The sequence below is a fragment of the Pygocentrus nattereri genome, chromosome 4 (assembly GCF_015220715.1).
Source record: "Pygocentrus nattereri isolate fPygNat1 chromosome 4, fPygNat1.pri, whole genome shotgun sequence".
Classification (NCBI taxonomy): domain Eukaryota; kingdom Metazoa; phylum Chordata; class Actinopteri; order Characiformes; family Serrasalmidae; genus Pygocentrus; species Pygocentrus nattereri.
Window position 1 is genome coordinate 35,314,253 of NC_051214.1, and position 25,544 is coordinate 35,339,796.

Consider the following 25,544-nt stretch of genomic DNA (forward strand, 5'->3'; position numbering starts at 1 on the left):
TTTGAGTGCTTCTCTTTATTTTATTTCATTTTATCATTCCATCACTTGCCAGCAATGTGACACCATACACCATAAGCCATAGTAAAAGTGTTACTAGGCAGTGTTGCCCATGCCTACATCATTACTATAGCAACCACTGTAGATTTGGCAGATAATGAATGCACTGTCTGAGCTGATAACTCTGCAAGGACAATCAGACGATCAGTTTGGAAAAACAGAACTGCATGTCTTGTAGCGTGAATGTATTTCACAGCAGGAACAAGTGGAGCATCAGACTGTAGAACACCACAACAGAACATACTAGCACAGGGAACACATGGAATAACTGTGACAGGCAAGATATGGCTATGAAGAGAGTCATTTTTGTAAGATGTTATTTTGTGTCTGAAACTAATCTGGGAGGCCTTTATTGAAGCAGCCAGTGAAGATAACAGATGATGAAGAGAGAAGAGAAAACAAGAGTGAAGAAAAACTCATGTTCCAAACAGGAAGGTAACAGCAGGGAAAAGAGTTGTTTAAACTGAAGGAAAGCATAAAACGTGTTGAGTACATCAGCACATTGTTCAAATTAGCAAATATATGACAAAAACTACAATCAAAAACCTATTTGTATCCATTATATCCAGCATGTTTCCAGTGCAGTTAGTTTGCTGGAATCATCAAATGACAAATGATCAGACTGCACTGGGTTTAGATGTTGTGCCGAGTGCAGACAGACTCTTCAGGGTTCTTATCACAGGACATACATTTTTAACAAAAATCCCACCACCTTGCCTTGTGGTCTCATTTTCAAAGAGCTCTGTGTGGTTGCTTCAACCGTGTCACCATGAGCAATGTGAGGTCCACTCCATAGGGCACCAAATGGCCAAAAGACACATGCCAAGGTCATCAAGGTCCAAGGTCCAGTCAGAGCACACCCACAAAAACAGGGCCCCTGATGTGAGGAAAGCTGCACTGCTGTTTCATCCGCAGCCAGAAGAATCAGGGGGCTTGATGATATTAATTTACCTGTGCTTTGGTAGGAGATCTAATTGATATGCTTTGTGCGGCTGCAGTGATGCTAATCACGCATGCCAGGACACGAACAGTGAGTAAATCTCTCTCTACCTGCTGAGATTACTCCTCACCAGACATCTCACACTGCTTTCCAACTGCACTACTGCTTTCTGTATTCCTGCAAAAGGAAGGCCTGCATGTACACAGTAAAGCCAGGAATTTAACTGAATATCAGAGGCTTGGGGGGCCAAATCAATCAGCATATCTCACTGATTTCTACAGGATTCAAATGAAAAACACAAATGGGAACCAAGGGCCGTCACCATCAAAAAATGCACCAATTATCTTGGCAATTAGTCAAGTAATCAAAGCTTGTTTTAAATCATCAGGGAACCTAATCCAGATTTTTTTTCCTCAGTAAGTTAATCTTGCTCTTGTGCACACACACTATTCAGTCTTATGCAAAAGTCTGGGCAGCCCTTGTCAAATTACATGATTTTTATTGCATAATTACTAGTTATTTGCTGAATTTAATACATTGGAAAAATTGACAAATAATATGTGGCTTGTTCAAAAGTTATGGCACATTTTATATTGTAAGTTTTATTTTTTCCAAAATCTTAAAATCAGCAAATAAATATGAATTATGCTTTGACTTAGATAATCAACAATATATGTAGTTTGACAAGGGGTATTCAAAGTTATAGTTAAGATTTCACAAGTGCAAAATACGTCCAGTGAATAATTTCCAAAATCCATTAAAAGGCTGTAAAAAAGATGTATTTTGTCAAACTAACTGATGTAAACTGGCCAGTCTGAGGTTGAATTTCATATGCATTCTTTCCTATGTAGTGTCTTATGTAGGTGATGAAATTCTACGCCCAGATGGTGCACCATGTCGAACACAAAGGCATTTATATTCAGGTTTAGCAAACTTCACGCAGTCTCTTTGTGTTCAAGTCAGTAAACTTACCTTAAAGCTTACGATGAGCAAAAGTTAACCTGGTAAGCATAATTAAGCATTAAGCTAGCTCAGCTGTCACTGCTCCATTTGATCATTCATCTGTCTATCCATTCATTCATCCAACATCAGCATTTTATAGATGCCCCCTCCAGCAACAAAACAATGCTAGATAGATAAACCTCATCAAAAACATTGCCATGAAAAGCTGGATAATGATGTTAGCAAGTCATGGACATAGTGGGGTCTACAGTGCAACCTGCACATTGTCAATGTCCCAAAAAAAAAAGTCTATCAACTATTTTTGTTTTATACTTCTTTTGAAAACAGCACATGCCCTGTGTGAATATTTCATAACGAATGGACCAATAACATTGTTAACATACTAAATCAAACTCTTCAATTAGAAGAAACTGAGGGAAATGTTTTCCAAAATATCTGTTGGTTAACAGTAAAAAGCTCTAACAATGAATATGAACTTAAGTGAACAATAATTTATGATTTCAAAATGCCTTAAAAAATTTACATGGAAAGAATGCATATAAATGGTTATATGTGTCATGCACTATTTCTACCTGAAGGAGAGACCATTACAAAGATAGGCAGATAAAAATGTGCATATAATTATGCAAATTAACAAATAATTACTGCCAGTTGATCAAGCAGGTTAATTTGAACTAAAGCTTTTTTAATACTGAGTAACTGAGTTTAATCGATTAATTGTGACAGCTCTAGAACCATTCTGCACAAACCGCCAAGGATGCCATAACAAGAGATTAGATCTAGAGTTATTAGATTTACAACCACAGCTATGCAGTTTAAACAATTAGAAGTGAAATGAACAGACTATCGGTCATTCAAATTAAAGTGTGTTAAATCGGGGAGAAAATAATGAAACAATAATAATAACGAGATGAAAAACAAGGCCCAAAATAAGGCATTGCTGGCCTGGATACAATTATCACAGAATAAACAGTCATAACTCTCACACCACTTGCCTGCTATTAGTGGCAACATGGCATGGGAATTCACACATTTTCGTCACTGAGAGCCGCTGTGTAACTCTGGCTGTCCAACTGTGTTTATAACGAGCGTTTGAAAACGAGACCAACTGAAGCGTTCTAAAAGGGCTGTGCCACAGGCCACGGAGCGAGAGGGAAAGGAGGCAGCCGTCACTGCGGGGCAGCCGCACACTGACTCAACCGCTCCATATCCTTGTTTGCTCTCTGGCCAGTGGTACTGAGCCGTGAGAGCTCTCCGCTCTGCGTCTACTAATTCCTGACCACGACCCCCTACTCTCATGATTTGAACCCGGCCCAGGCTAATTGAAACAAAGAGGTGAACCGTTTACCCAGAGTACTGCGGTGACGTTACTCTGAGTCAAACTGAAAGGATAAGGTGTAGGTAAAAAGACTGGGGAGGGCATTGAGATTTCATGTGTAGAAGATAGGGGTGATCAAAAGGAGAAGAATAGCTGCCCTACTGTTTATGTAGATTTGTCATGCTTTGAGCCTCTGGCTATAACAAATGGCAACAGGAAGCAACTCTGTCTAGGTCAGTCCAGAACAAGACACTGAGGGCCAGATGTGTGCACATTTGAAGGCACAGTGGAAAATGTGCCTTGATGTGCTCACAATATGCGCCCACACTATGCCTGGAATTACCATTCAATCTACCAAGGCTGCAGCTGATCACATAAACTGCACAAAGGACCGCCTGCTATTACAGATAGAAACTCAGCTTCAGCTTTTCTAAATTCGATACAAAACAATCTGCACTGTGCTTTGTTAAAGGAGTTACTATTAAGTGCCAGCATGCAACCATATATAGTGCTTCTCCAGAATATTGTGTCTTTTCTTTAGGTTTCCAGGCTTCTGAACGGCTGGTTCATGATTCCTTTGAGTTTGTCTATCAGCTACTCTTAGCATAATGGTGTTTTCTAATGAATTGGTTCTTAGAACAATTAAAGGAGTAGATAATTGAAAATGGAAAATACACACACACACACACACACACACACACACACACACATGCACACACACACACACACGCGCGTGCACACACACACACAAACACACGTGCACACACACATTTTCTAAGCCGCTTCTCCCTCAGGGTCGCGGTAGGGGGTGCTGGAGCCTATCCCAGCGGTCATTGGGCAGAAGGCAGGATATACCTTAGACAGGTCGCCAGTCCATCGCAGGGTGAAAATACATAAAAAAATCAAATATTCACAAATTTCTCCTCACTTCAAATGAAGTTGATCAGCAAAGACATATTTGGTGCCTAAAGTTTGCATCTTTAGTTTTGCACTAGAGTTCCAAGGCCAAACTCACAATTAATGGAAGCACTGTGTTAGTTATCACCAGAGAGTCTGGTGCATTTTGAAGTTTAACAGAGACATAAAATTAGATGACAATTCACTGGTTGAAAAAAAAAATGTAATAGCTCTTAGTGCTCAACATGCCAGTTCTCAACCTTTACTAAGTAAAGCCAATCAGCAATCAGCTTGCTGTTGAATGCTTAAGCATGAAAAGCCCCTCATTACTTTGAACATATGTGCATGCATAGTCGCCAGAAGAAGCTGAAACCTGTTTTTCTGTGTTATTTAAACTGACAATCGTTACAGACTATGCCTGTGATTTCTGTCAGATTTTGCCACTGATTTCAAAAGTGTTTAAAACATTAATGTGGTTTCCGGTTTTAGCCTTGTCTCTTACTATTCAAACAAATGGGAGCCTGATCTTGTATGACTGGAAATAATAAGGTTGGCGCTGAATGAACAAACTTTCATATATACGAAATTTCATCTTGCATCTATGTCTGTCGCCAAGATACCTTGTTATCATGGTGCCCAGAGCAGGTAACTGTTGCTAAAGTTCTTCCTGATAAAACCCAGTTCACATGTGGATAGTCTGAATCTGAAACTGAATCTCATTGGCCAGTTTAGCATTCATTTGACCTCTAAAGTCATGCACAATTCTCTAACTGGTGTCATGCCCATATTAGTATCTGTGTCTGAACTGGTTTTCTCTATTGGAAAAATGAACAGCATTTTAAAAATAAATACTGCCTTGTGGTAAGCAAAAATGTTATCTTCTCCCAAGTGCCACAGGGCCACCTGGGTTACAAGGTCATTTCGTAGCCAAATGTGAATAAATCTAAAAACATGCTCAAAAGTAAGCTAACGCTGCTGCGCGCTAGAATGATCTCACATGAATATTCACCTGCTATTAAACTTCAATACTATTATATACCAACACCAGCTCCTCAAACTGTAACCTTCTACTGCTAAAGCAAATTAAGCACTGCATTTAACAAAGCAAACATTTGGTCAAAATGTACAGCAGAGTTAATCATTATCATCATAAGTGTTAATGATAGTTAATAATTATGTAACTGTTGCTTATACAGTAAAACCACTATCTAAGATTTGGAGACCTCTCTGGTGGAAAGAACATTTTGTAACATTGGTTGTGCTTGGGCTCCCTTCCTCGAGTGGGTGAACCTGATGATTGTGAGTGCGTTGAATGAGTATTCAAAGAGAACTTGGTCAAAACAACTGAGGATGCATGTGAATATCATCATATCTTCATCAACATGTTACCATAGTACAGCTTTAAAAATGCTATTTAAAAATGTGTTAATTTGAATCATTAGCCACTTAGTGATAAAAATTATTTTTAAAAAAGTTTTCGAATTGTCATTTATAGTTTGTTAATGATAATTTAGTTATTTGATACTGAAACTCACACAGTATATAATATATATACAAGTGAAATATTATCATTAACAATTACTAAGAACTACTATTAACTATCATTCAACTATTATATAAAGTTACTATGTCTGATAAGTTATGATAGTGTTACTAAAAAAAAAAAAATATATATATATATGGTAAATATATATATATATATATATATATATATATATATGGTAAATAAGGTAAATTATATAAATCATGAGATGATTTAAATTACAACTGCAATTCCAATGAAGTTGGGACCTTGTGTAAAACAAATAAAAACAGAATACAATGATTTGCAAATACTTTTCAACCTATATTCAATTAAATACACTACAAAGACAAGATGTTTAATGTTCAAATGGTTTAACTTTATTGTTTTTTGCAAACATTTCACTCATTTTGAATTTGATGCCTGCAACACATTCCAAAGAAGTTGGGACAGGGGCACGTTTACCACTGTGTTACATCACTTTTCCTTTTAACAACACTCAATAAGCATTTGGGAACTGAGGACACTGATTGTTTATAGCTTTGTAGGTGGAATTCTTTCCAGTTCTAGCTTGATGTACAACTTCAGTTGCTCAACAGCCCGGGGTCTCTGTTGTAGTGTTTGGCGCTTTCATATTGCGCCACACATTTTCAGTGGGAGACAGGTCTGGATTGCAGGCAGGCCAGTCTAGCACCCACACTCTTTTACTACGAAGCCAGGCTGTTGTAACACATGCAGAATGTGGCTTGGCATTGTCTTGCTGAAATAAGCAGGGATGTTCCTGAGAAAGACGTTGCTTGGATGGCAGCATATGTTGCTCCAAAACCTGTATGTACCTTTCAGCATTAATGGTGCCTTCAGAGATGTGAAAGTTACCCATGCCATGGGCACTAACAGACCCCCATACCATCAGAGATGCTGGCTTTTGAACTTTGCACTGAAAACAATCCGGACAGTCCTTTTCCTCTTTGGCCCAGAGGACACAATGTCCATGGTTTCCAAAAACAATTTGAAATGTGGACTCGTCAGACCACAGGACACTTTTCCACTTGCGTCAGCCCATCTCAGATGAGCTCGGGCCCAGAGAAGCCGGTGGTTTTCTGGGTGTTGTTGAGATATGGCTTTCGTTTTGCATGACAGAGTTTCAACTTGCACTTTTAGATGGAGCGACGAACTGTGTTCACTGACAGTGGTTTTCTGAAGTGTTCCTGAGCCCATGTGGGAATATCCGTTACAGAATGATGTCGGTTTTTAATGCAGTGTCGGCTGAGGGATCGATGGTCACGGGCATTCAATGTTGGTTTTCTGCCTTGCCGCTTACTTGAACAGGTTTCTCCAGATTCTTTTGATGATATTATGGACTTTAGATGATGAAATCCCTAAATTCCTTCCAATTGCACATTGAGAAACGTTCTTCTTAAACTGTTGGACTACGTTCTCACGCAGTTGTTCACAAAGTGGTGAACCTCACCCCATCCTCGCTTGTGAACGACTGAGCCTTTCAGGGATGCTCCCTTTATACCCAATCATGACACTCACCTGTTTCCAATTAACCTGTTCACCTGTGGAATGTTCCAAACAGGTGTTTTTTGAGCATTCCTCAACTTTCCCAGTCTTTTGTTGCCCCTGTCCCAACTTCTTTGGAACATGTTGCAGGCATCAAATTCAAAATGAGTGAATATTTGCTAAAAAAAAAGTTTATCCGTTTGAACATTAAATATCTTGTCTTTGTAGTGTATTCAATTGGAGATAGGTAGAAAAGGATTTGCAAATCATCGTATTCTGTTTTTATTTATGTTTTACACAATGTCCCAACTTCATTGGAATTGGGGTTGTAGAATTTTTCCCAAACAATTCCCTTAAATAACAGTTCCCAATGTATCTATGTGTCCTGTGCTAAAGGTGGCACAGAAACAAGTCTGTCCAAGTCTGTGCGATCCCCAAGTTGTAAACATTTTATTCAATTATTCAGATAAAAGTATGCTTGGTAAAGTAAAATCATAATTGCTTTAGGAAATGAAATGAACCTATTTCACCTTAAGACACCATGTGGAGCTGGGAGTAATATAAAAAATAAAACTAAAAAAATAAATAAACAAAACAAAAAACAAAAAAACTTGGCGCAATAGTCTTGTGAGAATTGAGGCCAGTGGACTTGACCCTCTCCTACTGTGATTCTAATCAACACCGCAAGCTCTAACTCCAGCTGTCCTCACGAGAGACGCCGCCACTTCCTCTGACCTGCTGTTGTCGTAGTAACATGTCTTCTGTAGCCCTGCTGAGCATGATAGAGGACATCCTCCAACAGCACCTAACTGCGTAACCAGGCAACAAAGGCACAGCATCATATCTGAATGGCTGACGTGAAAGCATTGCTTTGCCAATCACGTGTAAGAAGAAAATTGTTTCAGGAACGTACGTACGATGATTTATCCCCCTTTTTTCCTCCTTTTTAATTTCCTCTCTGGACTGGCCACACCTTCATGGTGGTCCGAGGACAGTTCGAGCCCGTAGTGAAAGCTGCCATGCTCTTGGCTGGGGTCCAGTAGCTCCATCTAAGGGTGGCCCCCTGGGGTGATGGCTGGCTAATTTAAAGTGTGCGAATATTGAAAAACATGAAAGGAATTAAACACTTGTGAACGTGCCAACCGGGACTGCATTTAGGGCAGAAATGACCCATGTGCCACATATGCTATTGATGCTATTACACACATGGCTCAGTCAGAATACACCCAGTAAGCTTGTTCTTCTCCCGCATAGGAAAGGTTTTCTGAACAGCAAACAAACTGATGCAAGGGGGCTCAAAACTCTGCTTTAAGCTTTTGTTAGTGCTAAAATATCTACCTATATTCCCTTTGAACATCTATCTACTCTCCCTCTGAAAGAATTTGCATGTTAGTCACTGAAGTTTCAGACAGAAAAAAAAATCCAGTGTGATGCATTGCTCACATGTGCTTTGAGGATATGTACACGAATCCAGCAATTCCATTTTCTGGCACAGCCTTCTTTTCTTTCCCTGTGAAAAACTTTTGATGTATTAAAACTGAATGAAGTGTAGAGAGTTTTTAATAAAAACAGATAACACAGTTACTGAAGCAGCTAATGCAGACTGCAAGTTGTAACATCTCATTAATGCCCTGCCTCTGATGAAAACTTTCCACATCATTCTCAGAGGAGCTCCTGTGGTCTGGAACGCAGTGGCTGGGTCCGCGCTGTGGCCCAGCGGCCGCCCTGTTGCCGCATCTAAGTGGATATCTTAATGATTTGATTTCAAAGGAGACACTCACTCTCTTCCCACCGAGATGGAGGAACTTTGATCTCTCCCCCACTCTCTTCTTAAAATTTTAATTAAGAGTGGAGACAGCGGCAAAGAAGCCGTCATCGCATGGCACACAGGAGATAAATCGCATGTCGTGGCATCTCACTAATTCAAGGGGCTTCACCTTTTCAAACGATATATATAAGAATCGATACCTATTATGCAAGAGTCCCGAGCAGGAGTGTACAAATTAATGGGCTGTATATTGATCAAAGGCAAATTAAATATTAATTAGGGCAAATGGGCAGAGTCAATCCCCAAGACACTAACAAGTCTCATTTAATTTATCCAATCCGGCAAATTGAGCTCACTGCAAAAACAACCTCTTGGTTGAGGTTGAAACAATTTTTTTCCTCCTTCTAAATAAGCACTAAATGAATAAATATTTGAGCAAGCAGAATTTCTTAAAAGATCAAGTGAGGATACTCACTCCACAGAGGCTTGTGGTGCTGTAGTGACAAGGCTTTTGCCTCTTGATATTTTGCTGAATGTTTTTAAGAGCAGAATCAAAATTAAAACGGCATACCACAGACAAAATTAACCTAAAATTCCCCCCCCAGTGCCGCAGCAGTAAACAAACCATCCATACTGCTGTGTACTGTAGTGATATACTTCAAAATCCCTTACCATGTAATTACTGAATCTTCTTTTTCCCCTTTGACTCATTAAAATCCCCCCAAAGCAGATAAAACCCCATCACTGTCCAAAGAAAAAATGTATCTTCATATTTTAAGATTTTTCCTTTTCTACATCATTCAAGCACAGCAGCAGTTCTTCACATTATGTGAAAATTTCATGATGAATGAAGCAAAATGCATCCAAATTGCCTAGGAATTAAAGCTCTTTCCATTTACTTACATTAACTTACATTTACTTACATTTGCCTTCTCTTTTAAAGTTACTATTTTGGAGATACATTTTCTTTGGACAGCGACAATATGCGTGTGTGCGTGGGTAGTCATAGGCTGGAGGTTAGGGAATTGGCCCTGTGACCGGAAGGTTGCCAGTTCGATCCCCAGGCACTGATGTGTCCTTCAGCAAAGGACCTAACCCTCAATTGCTCCCCAGGCACTGTGGATAGGGCTGCCCACCTAGTGTATGTGTGCTCACAAGTGTGTATGTGGTGTTTCACTTCACGGATGGGTTAAATGCAGAGGTAGAATTTCCCCATTTGTGGGACTGATAAGTATCACTTAAACTCTATGTTCAGCACAGTAAACTGATCAGCATGTGCAACTGCAGCTTTGTGATTTCTATCCCTGTATAAAAGAAGCCTGAGGCTGCCTTCATTGCTGGACTGTGGTAATTTGAGAGTGCAGTACCAAATTAAGCTTATTCATTTTGTGGGAGCAACAGTAAAAGTGACTGAAGTGTAAAGTATGCATGTTTCTGAGTGTTTGAGCATGATATTCTACTTTTAGAAACTCTCCTTAAATGAGGTGTGTCATTTAAAATAGCTCATTTTAAAGCTTAGAAGAGATTTAAAAGCTTTAAAGAAGAAATATCAAATGGGAATGTATCTGCTGATACTCAAGGATTCAATATTTGTATCATAACACGAAAAAAGAAGTATTGTGCTTTCCATTTGTGACACAATCAACATAAAAAAAATAATTTTTAGCTTTCTTAGATCAAGTTCTGCACAAATCAACATATGCAACAATAGTGTTCAGTAAGTAGAGGAGTAGATTAAACTACTTAAATGGTCAAGGCCTGCTGGTAGGTCCAGATTTCCACTCCTCACTCATAATTTACGGTTAATTGCATTACTAAATAATAAGCTTGTAATAAGCATGGAAATGGTGTATGATAATTGACATTTTTACAATCACAGTGGGTCAAAGGTCAATATTTTATGTTGTAAAGTAATGCTAGCCTTGACCCCACAGAGCTACAATCATACGCACGTGTTAAAGCGCCCCATGTCAAGTTACATGTTTTAATCTAAGTGAAAATAAGTCAACATCCTCTGCAGAGAACACACTTCCGCACATTTTAAGTGTACAATTAACATATTTGAGGAGTGGGGCATTGGCTGTGGTCATAGTTCAGCAAATAAGTAAAGACTGTGCACTAAAATATGCAGAGAATGCTATTTTTAGGTTTGTTCCTTGTAGTTGATGTGTTATTTTCATTTAAACATCAAAAAGAAGTCATTTGAACTAGGAGTTCTAACATTTGCATATAACTATACTATTATAAACTACACTGACTGGTTTGGCTCAGATAAACCTTAGTTAATTTTCAACGCCTGCTACACAGGCCCAACAAAATAAGCCCCAGTAACTGCAATAGAATTATAAGTGAGTTAACAAAAACCCAGTCAGTTGAGGGAGGGTGCCCCTCTCCACTCACTTTACTCTAACAGGACGCACCTAGAAACCTCATTCTCATCATTGACAGTCTATGAAAGAGAAAGAGACCAAATGGCATATTAGCTACACAAATGTTTATACACCATTTTAAATGGTTATTTTTTCTGTTTATTTTTTCAATAGTATTTTAATTGTTAAATCTTTAAAATTCATGGTGTAAAAAGGCAGCAGTTGTTTTTTGCCTCAGCTTTCAATTCCTTGGTACATCTCACCCCTCCTGCGAAGTCACATGTTACAGCATGGACTAGAAATCGAAGTGATGGAGCACACAGTCGGCTTTAGCCTTAAAACATCAGTGAACTGAAAGATTTGATGCAGTACAGCAGCACACACTGTTCACCACACCACAGGATTCATGCTTAGATGCCCACAGCACTGTTCTGTAGATGGCAGTGGGAAACTGTAGCACATGCTATATGTGCATTCTTTGTTTGTGAGAGCAAAACCAAAGCCACAAGGGCAGGAAAGGTTTGATTCAGACCATAGTATATCCAGTTCGTTGTGGATCTGCTGATTAGTTCATACCTTAAGCTTCATATATTTATGGGTATATAATAATATCAATAAAATCTTTTCTTGATAGTATTTCCTCTACATTAAAATTCAAAGCAAAAGCAACACTCAAGACTTCCCTTTCCTATAATAAAGCATATTTGTCAACAGAGCCACAAAAAAAAAAAAAAAAAAAAAAAATTCCGCTTGATTTAGCCCCAGCAAATGGATTTATTCTGGGTTAGTGGTGTTTATCCGGTTCGTTGTGCGGGCATAGTCAGCTGGGAAATATGTGAGGAGCAGACCCAGTGCACCAGAATGGATTAGAGCACAGAGCCGTTTCTCCCAGCAGCGCTCCAGTTCCTCCTGGGAAACGCAGGAGGTGAGAGCTACGACTTTGGCTGGATAATTTAAGGCATTAATAAATAAGACTGACACCTTCATTTCCCTTAATGTCTTAATTGCACAGATTTGGCAAAGGGTGGAGATAGGGAAGGAGACAGCTGAGAGAAACTGAGTGTGCTTTAGGATGGTTTTACACTCAGAGATTGATTTCGCAGAGCAGTAGTGTTCAAATGGCCTCTCCAGCCCTTGCGGCGGTGGGATGTGTTGTTTGCCATCTCAACTGAAAACGTGTCACAAAGGAGCAGTGCCGTGAAGCGTTCACAAAATGTTGCTTATTCTTGCTAGTGTAAGGTGAGACATCAAAATGTGGATGATATTGCTTACAGAGGCAAATTCCAGTTTGTATGTACATTTATGACAAAGAGGCACATCCTGTAATTACACAGCAATGGAACTGCTTCCTCTTGTACTTGCATGAGCATGCACCCTTTAACTGCTGGCTTACTAAGTTACTAAGACTAATAGTGATGTAGAGTTAGTAGCCACCATGACATGGGTACCTGATTTTGTTTGGAAGTGGGACCTGACAGGTGAGATAGTAGCTATATTCTTAATCAACTAACATTAAGACTACACTGCATTATCTAGGCAGCATATATCGTTAACTAACTTGATAGATTTAGCAAGATGCTAGAAGCTGAGCACCTGATGTGGTTTAGAAGTGGGGAGGTAAAGCTAGTAGGCAGAGTAAGTCAGTGCTTGTTTAGCTAAATTAAATTAAAATATGATTACTGACAATAATAAACAATCCAAAAAATCTAGCACAAGAGATAATGCTAATTATAAAATAAATAGTTTTGGTCCTAAAATCTGACTAGCTAAGCTGCATTTGAAGCTGTTGTAAAATATATGATACACGCACGCCTGTCCACCTCACAACTTAATGTGCCACGACACGAAAAATCCCTAATCTTTGACTCTTATGTTGCTTGCATGGACCACTGAATGTAATGATGAAGTAAATAATATCACAAGTTTGAATTGATGATTTGCTGTAAAACTGCACTATAAAACTAAGGAATGTCACATGAATGGCTTACATACTTAATGTTTGTGTTTCAGTCAGAAGTCACGTCAACTCCAAGCTGAATCCTAAACACCGTACGTACTCTCCAAATAGGGTGCTAGCTGTGGACTCTTATATGTGCACTATTTGATGATTATGGATGTGGCTGAATCCCAAATTAAATTTAATGACTTTTTTAAGAGCCATTTTATAGCTACATCATGCACTATTGGGGTGTAAAAACCAATATTTAAATTCCTATGTAGTGCACTATGTAGGAAGCAGGGCTCTATGAGATTTAGGCCCAGCTTGAGAAGAAGTGTGCCACTGAATGTCAATAAGACCTGCATGGGTAAGTTGATGACCAAAAATACCTATAAAGTGCATACTTTTGCATTAAACAGTGCTATGTTATGATATGTTGATGGTTACATGACAAAAAGTTAAAAAGTTGGTGAAATGGCTGCAGTTTACACTGATGACTGATCAAAAGTTCTATTCAGCAGTCCATGGTTGCTCAGCAATTATACCATATGCTAAAGGAACAACATTTCTTGGCAAAAAACTCGTTTGTCAATTATTACTAATAATAATCAATTATTTAAAAAAAAATGTATATTTCATCATCACTCTGCCTCGTGTTGTGCCTAAGAACACGCTTCTCCATGATAAAAATCGCAGTATTGCATGGCCTATTGTGGCTTATTGCTTTGGTAGTCAACTAATGCTAGCTAAAAATGACACTTGGCTAGCTAGCATATCTAGCTACAGCAACATCAACAAGACGCTAACAGGAATATAAATATCTTGTATACATTTCTAAGACAAATATCAGTTTAATAACTAGATAGATAGATACTTTATTGATCCCGAAGGAAATTTAGCTTCTTTGTTTAGCTACTTTTTTAAAATGCTATTTAGCATAACTACTGTTCAGCATGGTCAAGCTAGTGAAGAGAAAACGTCAATGCTTGTTTAGATAGGTCACATAAAACTATTAATATTAATATTAATAACGGATATTTATAATATATTATCCTAAAACAAAACTAGCAAAGTCTAGATAATGTTAGTTAGCCAAACAATACTAGCTAAAACCACCACTGTGTTTATTAGGTAGCTAGCATATCAAAATGGTTCTTTTGAGTGATGTTAGTGAAGAACAACATTTGGTTTTCTTAAGGACGTTTCAAAGGATTATCCTTTAATTTTTGTAAATGCAATGTAAAAAATGAAGACTCCACATAATGTAAGAGTTCAATACCTGTTAAAAATGTTTTTTCCTACAAATGTGCACCCAAGCCAAGAACCATTTAAAAATCACTTTGTACTGCTGCTGTACATATATATATAAGTACATATACATATACACACACACACACACACCTTTATATTTGTGTCCGTGTTTCAGTCTGTCTCTACTACTGTGAATCTACTCTGCCGCGGTGTGTCATTACAGACAGTCAGCACCTTGCTCGTGTGCTGCACAAAATTGAATTTCTCAGCTAAGCGACATCTGTTTTCTTTCTAATCTGAACTCAATAAAATGATCATTTTATTACACTTGCACTCATGCAGTTATTGACACTGAAAGGAGCAGAAGTGTATGTGTCAGTGATCTACATACACTATTGTACAGGAATGTCTTTGTGCGTCTGTAATATCTCTGTATTTATCAAAGAGAGTGAAGAATGGAAATCTGGATCCGCCGAGAGCTTATTAGACCTTAAGGGTTTGATAACGAGAATACTAGTGTATGATAGACTGCAGCTCGTGAGTAATGCTGTGGTCAGCTCACATGTGGCCGGGGGTGTCCAGTCACCAGGCAGGTGAGCTCCAGGGTCTCGCCTTCCCGAATGGTGTACACTCTCTCTGTGTAGCGCTCCTCCTCTACGTTACACGCATGGCCCGAATGCACGATCCGGACAGTAGGGGGAGCTGTGGACAGAGCACAAGCAAAGAGCAAAATATAACCAGCAGTTCAGTTTTCAAAAAAAAAAAAGAAGAAAATCCCAACCTATCAGTCGGACCATCAACAGTCAGTCAGGAAGACATCTGAAATTGGAATGGAAATAACTGCTGATAAATTTTAACCTGTCTTGTTATTCTGTCAGCCACAGAGCCAGTACTGGGAATTAGATAAATAGGTATGCTGCTCTTTTCTGTCCATTTATCAATAGACACATTTCCAGTGACAGACACAATCAACCAAGGGATCTTTTTGCTATGCTTTTCAATGCTTTGATGCCAACATTAAATAAGAGCTGCAACAAAATGTTATTGCGTCATCAAATGGGCACTTAACGGCACTGTCTGCTCTTATTTCACAATGAAGGATGCTGCTTGCATAAAAACAGAAAGAAGCACACTGAAGAGTATAAAAATAACCTCTGTTAACTCAATTTGAAATGCACTTTATCTTTCTTTGTGGACATCATTGAAAATGGCTATGCTATTGCGCATGGTCTACATATGAAAGCTCAGCTGCATAGTCAAAAAAAAACCCCAAAAAAACATGAATCAGATCTGACAACCTCAAGAACACAGAGAGACAAATTACACAAATAATAAAGACGTATGAAAAATACTCTCTGTGAACACTTTAGAATTATTAAACACTAACACCAAGGTGATAGTCCATTATAAAGTAATCAATCTTATGGTTTTCAGAGCAATGAAGTTTTGAACACCTGCACTCACTGAATACCTCTGGCAGCTTTCTTTGAATGGAAGGCCTTTCATCCCTCCCGTATCTTCTTGTCTTAAGACCAGTGCTCTACAAAAGCAGGCTTGAGACTAATGGCAAAAGCCTGGGAATGAGATATTTCTGAGGGATTTATCTTCAGAGAGTCATGGTTTAGGGGGTTTCCTACTTCTAGAAAGGGTAGAGTTTTTCATTCCCAGGATCTCAACAGGCAAGTGGCACTGCTCATGAAAGTTTCCCAAAAGAGACTCCTTTCACATCTCCATTCACATGAACAAATATACACTTTCACAACCCAATCCAGTCTGAAAGACTAGAATCAAAGCCAAACACGGCAGACAACTGTCAACTATATTAAGCCTCACCCAATTCCAGTCTTTTGTTAAGGCTGTTTTACCCTATTCTGCTCTAATTATGTCTCTGTTGTAGAAGTTACATTAACAGATGCATTCCACAACTTGCAAGAGTAAGGCATGTTTTCTGAAGTTAACAAGTTTTTGAACATGGTTTTTGGTGTCCAGATTGCTACGGGATGGCGGAGAAGCGGACCCAAGTGCAGAACTGAAACCCAGCAAAAACAAAAAAGGCAACAAGATAAAAGGGGCAACGGAATATGCAGTTGCCGTCGCTATTAATGAGGCGCCCGGACCGAGGTCCGAACCGTCACTGTTATGGTTGACAGTCCGCAGTGCCACTGCTGCACCACTGCAGTGTGCAAGCAATGATGGTCAAAGCACCTCAAGGAAGGCGAAAAAAAATGCGGGAACGAACAACAAACAAAGGAAACGCCACAACCGACGTTCAAACTAAGGCTTGGTTGAAAGGTGAAACAAATGAAAATGAAAACACGAGACACTGCTACCATAATTATGATGGTAAGGCAGACTTTCCTTCATTTTAGTTTTTGTGAGTAATTTGGGGAAATTACTCTCTTTTTTTTTCCAGCCCTCTTCGTCTCTCTTTATTTTTGGGGGGCAATTTCTTCTCAGCCCTCTTTTGGTTTTGGGGTGTTTCTTTTCTTTTTTCTTTTCTTTTCTCTTCTTTCTGAAGACTAAGTACCGTACCGGTCACCCCTCTACAAAGGTGTGACAAACATTGGCGTTTGCCAGCACATTATATAAGGAGGCTTCCAGGTGCGTCGAGTTAGTCTAATTGATCCACGGCACTTTTCCGGCAGCAGGTGGCGCGGGCTGGGCGTCTCACTGCCGTCGCCTTCTGCTGGCAGCAGGCGGTGCAGGCTGAACACTTACAAAGATATGGTTATAATGCAAATACGAGTGAGACCGAAGTAGAGAATTTTAGTTGAATCTTGTTACTAACTGCTTACTAAAACTCTTTCTAGATTGGATGCAAACTTCATCTAAATTAGCTACCGAGCCCTAACTAAACTAACTAACTACTAACTTGAATCCAAGTTGCTCACTTGAGTCTCCATTTCTGTTGGTACTAGCACAATTGGTACCAACAGGACCTAACAGTACTCAAATGTCTCTGTCTTTGGTAACACATGCATCGCAAAAGTTCACCAGGATGTAAATTAGTATGTAAGAAGATGGTGATACTGGTTAGAAGGATAATGCTAGCATCACCTATGTTATCCACAACAGAAGAAAATGCAGTTGTATCCAAAAATGTGTGTACCTGGTCATACGACACGTTTTGTTGATGTTCTGAGAGAATATGTACGTATTCATGTAAGTAGAAAATCAAGTTGATCTGACCAGGGTGTTCTAATTTTTGCATATGATTGTGTACACTTTGATCCTAAACATGATTCCTTGTAATTGTAAGCATAATGTAGACACTATATTTCATATCAGCACAAGTAGTGTTAAGTAATATAGCTAGCAACATAGCTATTTAGGCAATTAGATGCTTTGAAATTGGCAACTTAGAATGACCAAGAAGGCAATTCAATCATTAATCACAGGTTGTCTGCAGTGTATTGTACTTGGATTGGTTTTACTAACTTTAACATCCTTGTGGCAGCATTATTTATAAAAATATAAACATCAGCTTAGGCGCCTATATCAGCAAATAAAGCTAAAACATTTACATTGGGGTTAATGGCAAAGAAGAGAGAGAAATTATTAGTACATTCTTATTTGGCAGTGATAGAAAATTCTAATTCTGAAATGATGCATGAATTACTTTGCTGAGACCAAAAGAATAAATAAATAAATGCAACATTGCCCACTTAATGTATGTACACCACTTCTAAAACAAGCCTGTAACTTCCATAGATGCGACTCTTCGCCTTGACTGTGTACAGTGATCATAGTAATGAATAGACAGTGGACATGGACAATGATGGACACTGATGTAGTGAAATTCTTCTGTCATTCAGCAAGGAGAGATGGAGATGTGGAGGAGGGGTAAATCTGGGTGATGCAACCCCTCTCCACCTTCCCTTGTGTCAGTTCACTAATTCATGAAAGCTCCAGGAGACAATTATGGGCTTTGTGGAGGTGTGTGAGGGAAATAGGATAGCTCTCGCTCAGGTAAAGAAGTGTAGAGGAGCTTCCCCAGAGGCCCTGTGTGATGCTACTAATAAAAGGTGAGAGGTCTTTCCCTGTGGTCTGGGGAAGCCGTCTGTGTGTTTTTACCAGGTACAAGGTGACTGGAACGCTTCCTAACACCTCTTTCCCACCTGTATCTCAGCCCTGACTTAAGTGGGTAGAGTGACTTCACTCAAGCAAACATATTATTAATTTAATGAAATAACTCAAGTACTTGAAGTTTAACAATACATACATTTTCAAGCTCAAAGTCATTTTTCAATATTTTACATGCTAGAATGTGATTCTACAGAGCTATAATTACATAGGCTTCTACACAGATCGATTTGGCTCAAATAGATCTGCCATCTAACAAAATAAACCTCAAAAATGAAGGTATTAAGTGACTTCAGGAACAAAACAAAAGTTGTCTGCACATGGGTGCATAGCATAAACCCTCTTCCTGCTTGCTCACTTTATTTGGACAGGATGCACCCCATGCCTGACAGTAACTGAGAGACCCTCATAAGAGACTGAGAGGTGTATTTATGATAGTTTTAAAATTTGATACACTGTTCCAAACATTCATTTTAGATATAGATACTCAATTTGTACTGAATTGAAATAATTATAAATGAAGAATTCAAAATCAACAAAAAAATAAAAAGCAGCAAAACAATGCACATCCCGAAGAAACAGAATTAAATTGCACTGAAAAGCGTTAGCAACTCAATGTGAACTATTAGCATTTGGAAAGTTACATATTACTCGAGTACATGCAGCTCAGTAAACTTAAAAGCTCACATTGTGAATCCAACAATTTGGCTTCTAAATAATTTCATAAAACAGATCTGGGCCAAACATGCTAAAGGGAACAAGGTAAAAAGGCAAAAAGAGAGCTAATCTAAACTGCCTCTACAGTAATATTCAGTTTTAGGCTTTGAACTGGACCATATACCAGATAATTCACCGTAAAACTGCAAAATAAAAAGAATATTGCTACTGTCAGATCAAAACCTTGCATCTCAATTTCTGTCATTTTTCAGTTTTTGACAAAATTTGAAAAAGCCTGTAGTAGTTAGTAGACTTAGAAAAAAGTCTGTTTCCATTTACTTCCATTAAAAGTAAAGTATGTGTTTTTCCTTATTCTGTAAAGTTACCACTACTGAGATACAAGCTTTTGTTCCGACAGCAACAATATGTTACTTTAATATCTTAGATGTTTCAAATGTCCATGCTTTAGATCTGCCTTAATGGAATGGGAATGGGAGAATGGGAAAACCAGTGCCTGACACCATTAGCTTGATTCTAAAACAATATAGGAAAGCACATTGAGGCACGAGCTGAAATTATCATCACTGTGGGGGTATCCACACCCTCTGTCCATTATAAAGTCACAGTAATGTGACCTCTTAGCCGTATTGCTTTATTTAAATCACAGTGTTTACTGGAGGAGAAATTGAGGAAAGCATGACTAACACGAAACAAATGCCATTATTTAAAACAAATACCACATGATTAGAAAAGCGTTCTCTTCCTTAAACCTGGCATTTAGTTGGTATTAGTCAAGCTTTCCCTAATTTCAATTAGGAGAACAGCAGAACTAAACACTGACGTTAAAAACGTGACAGAAAAGCATTTGAAACCTCAACATTTGGACACTTGCAGCTCTGATCAATGACCGCCGTTTTAGTGTTTATTCCAGAAGCAAATCATACCAAAGCCAATCCAAACGAACCAGTTACCCGAGGACGGTCCTTAGCCATGCTTCTTATCCCACACATGGATTAGCTTTTTTTCCAATTCCACAGAGAACAGAGAGATTTGAGCACATGACGGAGTGGGTGAGGTTCACGCTAGGCTGGAGCTTAAGACAAAAGAAAGCTCAGAATTAGACCCTAGGGCTCCACACAAACAAAGCCTAATACATTTTATTTCACTAAGCCAACATCCTTGCTAGATACCGTCAGACCCAGGACATAGACCAAGCTGTCTGAGCAAACTGGAGTGGTGCTGGTGATTAATAATGATTGAATGCACAATTATCAATATGGGAATCAGTATTCTGCAGCTTTGCTTTATGGTTACGAGCACAATTTGCCAATACCTGAATTACAACCACCTTGGAGAACTCAATTTCATTGAATTGCAAATAACAAGACTGATGTTAGCTCTTAATTGAGTCTCACTGTTGAAAGTCACAGTAAATATAGGTTCCCGATTAAAATAGAAGAAGCTTTTAGCATAATGCTGATAGTCAGAGGTTAACTAATGCCAGATCAACTTCCCTGCATGTCACATGCATTACGTTTGATTTACATTGAACAGATTTTGATTTTATCACTACCTTAATATGTGAACGCTGCAAGTTCCATTCATGTCAGAAGCGTGCAACTCAGCTACTTGTTCTCAAGTTAAAACACTCATTTGGAAATTTATACGTGTGCTAGGTTGACTGGAGAGCAGGTCGACTTAATGTTAGCACAGTTAGTACACTTGAAAAGGTCAGTGTCTTCAGAGTGTGGAGCATAAAAATGGAAAGGAAGATGCCAGAGGGCATCACTGAGCCCAGCTGTGCCCATGCCTGTGACCCTGGGCTAATAATGACATGATTTCCCTACTGTCTAAGTAGCACAGTGACAGGAGCTCCAGGCCAGTCCCACTGGAGAGTCCTCACACAGAATGGAAACAGATTTATCCTACACCGCCAATCAAGATTGAAATGGATTTGGTTAAATTTGAGGCTGAAGTGCTGCCAGGGTAAGAGATTTGTTGGCAGTTGGGTAGAAGCTAAATTTGACAAATAAATCAACGTGCATGTGTGTGTGTGTGTGTTTGTCCATGTATTTGTCTATTGGTGGGTACCAAAGATCCTCAGGCTGCTGGAAGGCATGAACATTTTGACATTTTTGGACATTTGTCTGCTCCCTGTCTGGAAAAGTAACTGCTTTCCAAACTTAATAAATGTAATGTTAACTGTGCCACTTTTAGCTGCAACAACTGTAACAAAATGCTTCCTTTAGCTAGAAATCAGTCTTTCACATTACTGTGGAGGAATTTAGGCCCACTCTTTGCTGAATTGCTTTAAAGCAACTACAATGGTGATCTTTCAAGCATGAACTGCCTATTTAATGTGTTGCCTTAGAGTCCAAACATTGACTAGGCCACTCCAAAACATTCATTTATTTCTTTAGAGCCATTGATGAGTGAACTTGCTCCTATGCTTTGGATTCTTGTCTTGCTACATAACCCACTTGCTCTTGAGCTTCTGATCACTGACTAATGAATGGATATTCTCCTGCTGGATTTTCTGATAGAGAGCATGGTTTCATAAATTGTCCAAGGTATCCTCAAACCATAACACTTCCACCACCACGGTTGACTGCTGGTATGATGTCCTTACTCTTTGTATACTTTGTTAGCTGTATGCCAGACCCCTCCCTTTTGCAAAATGTTCCATTTTCAATATCAATCCAGGGAACATTATTCCAAAAGGCTTGGGGTGGAGTAAGGTTTTTTGCAGCTCTTCCATGGATATCATTCCAAGTCTTTCAAAAGGTGGAATTATGAACAGTGGTCGTATCTGAGGTGACTGAGACCTGAAAGTCCTTAGATGATCATCTGGGTTCTTTTGTGGCTTTATGGATAATGATTCACTGTGCTTTTAGAAGACTGGTTCATAGAGGTCCAGAACCTTCGTAGTGGCTTTTTAACCCTTTACAGAACATACATACACACACACACACACACACACACATATATATATATATATATATATATATATATATATCCTTCAGAATTGTTGAGATCTTTTAGCTTTAACTCACATTGCTGGAAAGGTTCTATATAAGTAATGTTTAGCTTCAGCAGTGCTGGTAGTAATCAAGCCTGGATGTGTCTAGTTTAATGGATCCCAATTACCAAATACATTTGGTTAACTGGTTGATTGAGTCGCTAAGGGGGCAATTACATTTTTATGCAGGGCCGTTTGGTGTTGAATAACACTTTTTTCCTTCAAGAAATTAAATGATCACTAAAAAATCCATTTTGTGTTGACTCAGGTTGCCTTTGTCTTATATTACATTTTGTTTGAAGATGTAAAGCAGTTTACTGGACAGTGATACACAGGATAAACTTTGTGTGTCGGAAGTCCATAACAAAATAAATGCAACTCAAATAAAAACCACAAAAAGGCAAATATTCAGATTCAATTTTTTAACATCGGGGACAGATTATTTTTTTTGCAAATAGAGATATTCTGCTTTTTCATATTGCTTAGACAAATCTACATCATGAATAAGTCACACTTGTGTAACTTGTGTATAGTTTATAGATCAAAACTGTATAGTTTCTACCTCAAAGTAATGTAGGAGTGTGTGCAAAAAACAACATAAAATATTCTGGAATGTTCAATTATATAAAATAAATCCTGTTATAGATGTGTATATAAAATGTAATAATATGATAGTGATTCTATTCAAAATAAGTAGGTTTCAAATAACTGGAAACATTTAATTACATTAGATCCTGTTAAATTGTAGCTGTTTCCAGAATGCTGAATGGACCTGGAAATGATTCTAAAAGAACAGAAAAAGCCATATAGCATTGACAATGATGATGTAATTAAGCCCATCACAACTATTAAGTAATCACTTGATCGCAATTATTTGAGCTGATCACAGTTATTTTCAGCTGGTGTTAGCTTTCAGGATCTTATGATTCAGAACATGAATACAGTGCATTTTCACCTGCTGTAATGACAACAATTTCAAATTTCTTTTACACCTTTCGAGGGCACCAGTGAGTTGTGTTTGTTTATCAGAGATCAGGCTGTGTCTTTCATCAGTTGGGAGCAGGTAAGTATGGACAGTTAGGAAGTAAGATAGCTAAGCAGCCAATCTGACCATTTTAGGCTTACTTTAATAGTAATAATCCAGAATGCCTCATATTTGAAAACAGTAATATGACATATACAGTGCATTGCTTAAAGCATTCTGGTGCATTCCTATATGTATCCTTATCTAAAATGGAACTGTATACTCACTAATGTGTGATACAATCATATGATACAGTAAGTCAAGCAGAAAGACTGCAGCCACAACTAAAGGGAAAAATGCACACAGCGCAGTTTCTTTCTAAACTTAGACATGAGCGGTTAATATTTTGTTGATGGTGGCGGACACCTGTTATGACACACTCTGTCAGCTTATGATATATTATATAACTCTAAACTAGACGAAACACATTAGGCCAGCAGCTAGAGTGAACAAAAATGGCTTGAATTTTCACACTGTCTTTGAACTACTTAGACATTTAGGAGATCTGTTTGAAGCTGCAGTGAAAATGTCAATCTCAATCAAACTGCAAAGATAACATGTCCATCAAGATTATCTCTTCAAAGCATTGTGAAGAAAGCATGCATTTTACTCACAAACAAACCAGGATAAACGTCAAAGAGTGCACCCTAACGTTGGATCCCTTCCTTTAAAGTGCAAAAAAAATGTCATTAAAGGAAAAAGGTGCCGGCTTCCCTTCATCCCATTGAGAACCAAGCTGATGCTTGATGTTTGCTCTTGCCTGAATTCACTCATTAACATTTCAAGTCAAAGCTGGCAGACTGTTTATCTATATATTTATTTAGTGACACAAATGATCTTTGGGCACATCTGGTCCAATAAAATAAAGCACTAACGCACTAAAGCACTAATAAAGCACTTTTCCCCCACTAACACATTCAGTATAGAGACATTCATTACGTAGTATAACATTGTGAGTCAAGAGTGTGGTATAGTCACTAATGCAACAAGAGGGCTCTCTTGATAATAATAGAAGGTATAAATTTTATAGCAACATGAATTTGAAAAAAATTCAATTACAGATTATACAACGCTACTATAAATCCTCAACTTGTTGCTTGTGTCCTAAATAACAACAATACACCATCAATTCTAAAAAATCAGCCACTTTCAGCTGGGACACATGCCAAAGTTACATTTGCCTCAGATTCCTGAGCCTCGTGAAGAGACAGAGTGCAATGTGAACAAGTTCTCTAATTGTCCCTCTCCATGGTGCTGAAAGTGGCCTTACCACTGATGCACTAACTATACATTGGGCTTATCCACTACATGGCATTTGATTACCTGTGTGTGTGTCTGTGTAAAATATGCCCATTGCACCTTAACTTAGCTCACACTTTTTTAATTCTGTGACTAGATACTCAGTTTTGATCACTTAAGGAAGAGGCTGAGAGATAATGGCAACACAGTTGGGATGTAAATAATTAACTGTTAATTGAAAATAAATAATCCTTCAAATAATGCTATTAGGTAAAAATTAGTTCTTCTAGGGCTACAAAAAATGTTATATCCAGCTAACAGTGCTGTTTAGGATTTTTGAGATGATCAATATTGAAACACTCCCAAGCAGTAAGACAACTATTTTGTCCACATTCTCAGTGAGAAAGTGTGATACATAAGTGTGCAAAAGTGCACAGAAGGACATGTTGGACAGAGACAGCATTTGAGAGCAACTGAGGTACACAGAGCCAAAGTTAGCTCTGGTCAGGGAATTTATGTTTGCTTTACCCAGGGCTGGTGTAATGTGATCACTACAACTACAGCTATATAAATTAGAATTTTCAGCACCCAGTCATTCCAGTAATTTCATCAGCTTTTTAGTTTTTGATGACATATGTTCAAAAGTCTATGGACACATGCTGACCAAGTGTTTCTTCTGAAACTAAAGGTAAAAATAGAGAACTCCAACTCATCCCAAAGGTGTTGGATGGAGATCCATCAATCCAGAGAACACAGTTCCACAGCCAAAGCTGGGAGGATTTATTCCCCTCTAGTTCATGTTTGCCACTGGGCATGCTGACCTTAGGCTCATGTGTGGCTTCTGCTTGCTGTGATTTTCTATGGAGATTATACACATACTGTGTGGGTACAACTGAACTCACATTAGCAAGGAGGGCACCTTAAAGTAGCTCTAATTCACTAATTAGAATGAGCATCTGTGTACAGGTGTGTTATCAAACCTCTGATCAAGA

General features: G+C 38.5%; 1 protein-coding gene across 4 annotated transcripts in view; it reads right to left on the minus strand.

Annotated features, from left to right (window-relative positions):
- LOC108411484 (MAM domain-containing glycosylphosphatidylinositol anchor protein 2-like) overlaps positions 1 to 25,544 on the minus strand; it is a 241,529-nt gene that overhangs the window by 146,601 nt on the left and 69,384 nt on the right. For all 4 annotated transcript variants that reach the window (XM_017683068.2, XM_017683076.2, XM_037537992.1 and 1 more), the window contains exon 2: positions 15,093 to 15,232. In XM_017683068.2, the coding sequence (XP_017538557.1) occupies positions 15,093 to 15,232 (140 nt within the window). The remainder of the gene's footprint in view (positions 1 to 15,092; positions 15,233 to 25,544) is intronic.